We start from the raw sequence: 4,573 nt of genomic DNA, 5'->3' as shown, positions 1-4,573 counted from the left end.
CACGTTGGGCTCTATGCTCAGCATGGAGTCTGCTTGAAATTCTCTCTCTCTCCCTCTGCCCCTCCTCCCACACGAGTGCTCTTTCTCTCTCTCAAAGTAAATAAATCTTAAAAATAAAACCAGAGGGATGCTGGGGTGGCTCAGTCGGTTAGACGGCTGCCTTTGGCTCAGGTCATAACCCCAGGGTCCTGGGTTCAAGTCCTGCATTGGGCTCCCTGCTCAGTGGGGAGCCTGCTTCTCCCACTGCCTGCTGCTCTCTCTGTCTCTCTCTGTCTGGCAAATAAATAAAATCTTAAAAAAAAAAAAATAAAGCCTGAAAAAATATAAATGTTAACGTGTTAACCACCGTTATTTCTGACCAGTGCGTGAGATTACAGATGGTTTTAATTTTCCTCTGTGTACACTTGTGCCTCACACATTCTCCAAAGAACATGAATGACATTCTGTTTAGGAAACTTTGTTAAAAATGTGTATATTGCGATCGGGACGGGGTTGCTTCATTAAAGTGGGGCGTGTGCTTGGAGGCTCTGCCACTCCAGTGGACGTCTTCCAGACAAGCCTGTTAGGGTAGAAAGTAGAGACGAGGCGGTGTGTGGTCTTGGGCTCCCCTTCCAGGTCCTGAGCAGCATGTGTGAGCAGCAGTGCCGTCCAGGTCAGGCCGTGAGGGTCGTGCCCAGTCACTAGTGCCTTCCAGGAAACTGCCCAGTTCTGTCCTCAGATCTGATGAGGTGAAGATGACCCATATTGTATGATTAAACCTGGTCAGATGAATCTTCATTTGAAACCATCCTAAAAACCTGTATCCTTTGGTTGTTAGGATGGACAGAAAGAGAGAGGCCCCATAGTCATCTCCTGTTCTTTCCTTGGCTTTGGGCAGGAGGGAGAAGATCACGTGGAGTGTGGTGACCAGGAGCAACTCCAGGAGGCTGTGCACCCAGAAGAGTTTGTGGCCATTGCAGACTATTCAGCCACTGACCAGACGCAGGTAACACTATACACTTGCTCACATGCAGGGGCCATGGGTCTTGGGTCCATGTTTTATGGACTTGGCTAAATGTCAGGCTAAATGACAGGATTAGATATAAATTTTGAAGAAGTCATACCAAAGTTAAGTAAAGAAGTATTCAGATGTTGGGGCGCCTGGGTGGCTCAGTCGTTAAGCGTCTGCCTTTGGCTCGGGTCATGATCCCAGGGTCCTAGGATCGAGCCCCGCGTCGGGCTCCCTGCTCAGTGGGGAACCTGCTTCTCCCTCACCCACTCCTCCTGCTTGTGTTCCCTCTCTCACTGTCTGTCTCTCTCTCTGTGTCAAATAAAATCTTAAAAAAAAAAGTAGTATTCAGATGTTTAGAGCCTAGTGAGACCTGTGAGTGACACTTCTCTTCCCAGCCTAACAAATTCTGATGCCAAGCCTTAGGCGAAACACACCTGGGTAAGGAATGGTGGAAGGAAGCACCTGTTCCAGTTTCTTTTTGGAAACCTTGATTGATTGATTGATTTTTTAAGATTCTATTTATTTATTCAACAGAGATAGAGACAGCCAGGGAGAGAGGGAACACAAGCAGGGGGAGTGGGAGAGGAAGAAGCAGGCTCATAGCGGAGGAGCCTGATGTGGGGCTCGATCCCACAATGCCAGGATCACGCCCTGAGCCGAAGGCAGATGCTTAACCGCTGTGCCACCCAGGCACCCCTGGAAACCTTGATTTAGAACCTATTATAGTTAATGAAAAATGAGGCTATACAATAAAAATACTGACTTGAGGGGTACCTGGGTGGCTCAGACGGCTAAGCATCCACCTCTTGATTTCAGCTCAGGTCATGATCTCAGGGTTGTGAGATCAAGTCCTACATTGGGCTCCATGTTCAGTGCTCAGTGGGGAGTCNGTTCAGTGCTCGGCGGGGAGTCTGCTGGAGGTTCTCTCTGCCCTTCCCTCCCACTCACACACTCACTCTCTCTCTCTCAAATATATAAATCTTAAAAAAAACATCGACTTGAATGTAGCTTTTTCTACTCCAGTAAATGAATCAGCTACCACATAGCTAAGTTACAGTGAAGAGGCTATAGAGAAATTGTCTTAAGCCATTCAAAAATGTTTAATCTTTCCTTTAAACAGTACCAGTTAAGCTGTGCTTTTCTTTCATGTGGATGTTCCACAAAAGTCTCTAAATCTTGGTATCATTTTCAGAAATTGTGAGTTTGTATAATTACCCATTGAGTCCTTTTTGAAATGTGATTTGGGCCCCAATGATGGGGGATTTATCACTGAGCCACAATTGAAATACCAACTACAGGTTTTCCTTGAATTTTGACTTCTGTGTATGTTTTTTCCAGCTCAGCTTTTTGAGAGGAGAAAAAATTCTCATCCTGAGACAGACAACTGCTGATTGGTGGTGGGGCGAGCGTGCAGGGTGCTGTGGGTACATACCCGCAAACCACCTCGGGAAGCACCTGGAGGAGTGTGACCCTGAGGACACGTGGCAGGATGAAGAGTACTTCGGCAGCTACGGAACCCTGGTACTGCTTTCCACATTCACTGTTCGGTTGGCCAGGTGGTGGTTTCCTCTCTCTGGTTTCAAGTTCACTTCAGCTGGGCTGCTTCTCTTCATGGTTTAGAGCCGGGTCTGTAGACTTCTCTGCCGTTGTAGTGCATGAGTGGCCATAAAACCGTCAAGAAACGAGCATGGCATGTTCTTTTGATTTTTAAGAACCATTAAAAAATGTAAAAGCCATGGGGCGCCTGGGTGGCACAGCGGTTAAGCGTCTGCCTTTGGCTCAGGGTGTGATCCTGGCGTTATGGGATTGAGCCCCACATCAGGCTCCTCCTCTGGGAGCCTGCTTCTTCCTCTCCCACTCCCCCTGCTTGTGTTCCCTCTCTCGCTGGCTGTCTATCTCTGTCAAATAAATAAATAAAATCTTTAAAAAAAAATGTAAAAGCCATTCTTAGCTTTCAGGCCCTACAAAAGCAGGTGGTGGGCTGGATTGGCCCATGGTTGTTTATCTGAGCAATGGGATTATGAACTTTCCTCAGCATTTAAAAAATAGTAACAAATTTTATTTAAAAAAATAAAATACAAAAACATTACACAAGTCAACAATAATACCTCTAAATAACTACTGATTAGATTTTTGGGCTTTTTTTCCAATTTGGATAAAGACCCATAACCTTATGGTCCCGACAGCCCGTTTCTATCTTAAAGCTAGATAAAAACAGATGCGTGAAGAATAAACACTGCAGACATAATGTTGAGTGAAAGAAGCAAGACAACAAAGAGTAACTTTTGATTCAGTTACAAAAAGTTAAAAAGCAGTGTTGAAAGATGTTTATGAAGGTAAGTGATCTGGGCACTGGTTCTCTCAAGAATCGGGTGGTGGTTCCTGTTACCAGGGGGTCTGTGATGGTGTCAACCTTAAGAATAAAATAACATACCAGCAAAATGGGTTTATCCAGGAGTAGCAGAGGAGCTGCAATCGAGGACAAGTGCCCTGTGGGGACCACAGGCCGGTGTGTAGAACCAGGGCCAGGAGGCTCCTGACAGAGAAGGAGTGGGCGGGGCTGTGCGGAGTGGACGGTGGCGGTGGCTTCTCATTGGCTGGGCTGTTGCTAGGCCAGGAGAAAATCTTCCTCCTGCTGGGTTAGTAAAGTAGGCTTCTTCCTTTGGAGTTGGCCACGGTGGAGTGGTGGTGCTGAGCCTGCCCCCGCCCCCGGGGCGTCCCCCCTCCCTTTCAAGTGAGGTTTTCTTTGCCAGCTTTCCTATCCGCAAGGCTGCGGTGGGAAGGTTCTGGTGTTGGTTGCACGAGTGTTTGCTATATAACTATATTGACAAATCATAAGGCACTTTTTAATGCACTTTTTTGGTAGGTATGTACTATTTCACAGTTTAAAATGTTGCAATGAATGAAAACCCCCTGATGTATGGACGGTATTAGAGCTTTCAAACCATTAAGAAAGAGTACTTTGTTGATTTTGAAAGGACCCTAGGGTGGTTTGCTTATCTAACAGCTTTGCCCCATGACAGGTGTGCTGTAATGGGTTTCCTCTTACGGGAATCTTGCTGAACTTCTGTGAAAATTTCTGTTGGGTAAATTTGTAGGGTATGTGTATGTGTTTTTTTTTTTACCAAAGTGAAAAGAGCTTTCTCATCTTAAAGGTGAAGCATGGTATCTCTTGATTTTGATTCCCATTTTCTAAAGTCAGATTGTCATCTTCTGTGTTTGTTGGCCTTTTCTGTTTCTTCTTTTTTTTGGTAAACTGTCACATAATTTGCTCATTTTTCTTTTTATTTCTGTCAATAAAACGTTAAATAAGCAGGTTAGCCTGTACTCTTATGATAACGTTTTACACTAACCACTTGCCTCTCTTTTTTCCCATGGAGCGTTTTACTTTTCTGTGTTCTAATTTGTCCTTTTTTTCTGTTACGTCGGGGTTTTTTGTCCTACTTTGAAGACCTTCTTCACTCCAAGATTATAAATATCCACACTGTCTTTTAGTACTTTGTGACCTCATTTTTAACAATGAAACATTTAAATCAATCTGGAGTTTACTAGTTGTAAAAAATAAGGTAAAATTGCAACTTA

At 44.8% G+C, this 4,573-nt stretch overlaps 1 protein-coding gene across 1 annotated transcript; it reads left to right on the top strand.

Annotated features, from left to right (window-relative positions):
* Positions 1-817: 817 nt before the first annotated feature.
* Positions 818-2,804, top strand: LOC117799117 (protein arginine N-methyltransferase 2-like; the record flags this gene model as incomplete). Its single annotated transcript, XM_034651570.1, has 2 exons — positions 818-985; positions 2,330-2,804. Coding segments are annotated over 2 exons (450 nt in total), but the record flags the coding sequence as incomplete, so codon positions are not given.
* Positions 2,805-4,573: the final 1,769 nt, after the last annotated feature.

The sequence above is a fragment of the Ailuropoda melanoleuca genome, unplaced genomic scaffold (assembly GCF_002007445.2).
Source record: "Ailuropoda melanoleuca isolate Jingjing unplaced genomic scaffold, ASM200744v2 unplaced-scaffold4310, whole genome shotgun sequence".
NCBI lineage: Eukaryota > Metazoa > Chordata > Mammalia > Carnivora > Ursidae > Ailuropoda > Ailuropoda melanoleuca.
Note: the sequence above shows the minus strand (reverse complement) of the source record. Positions and strands in the feature narration are given on the sequence as shown.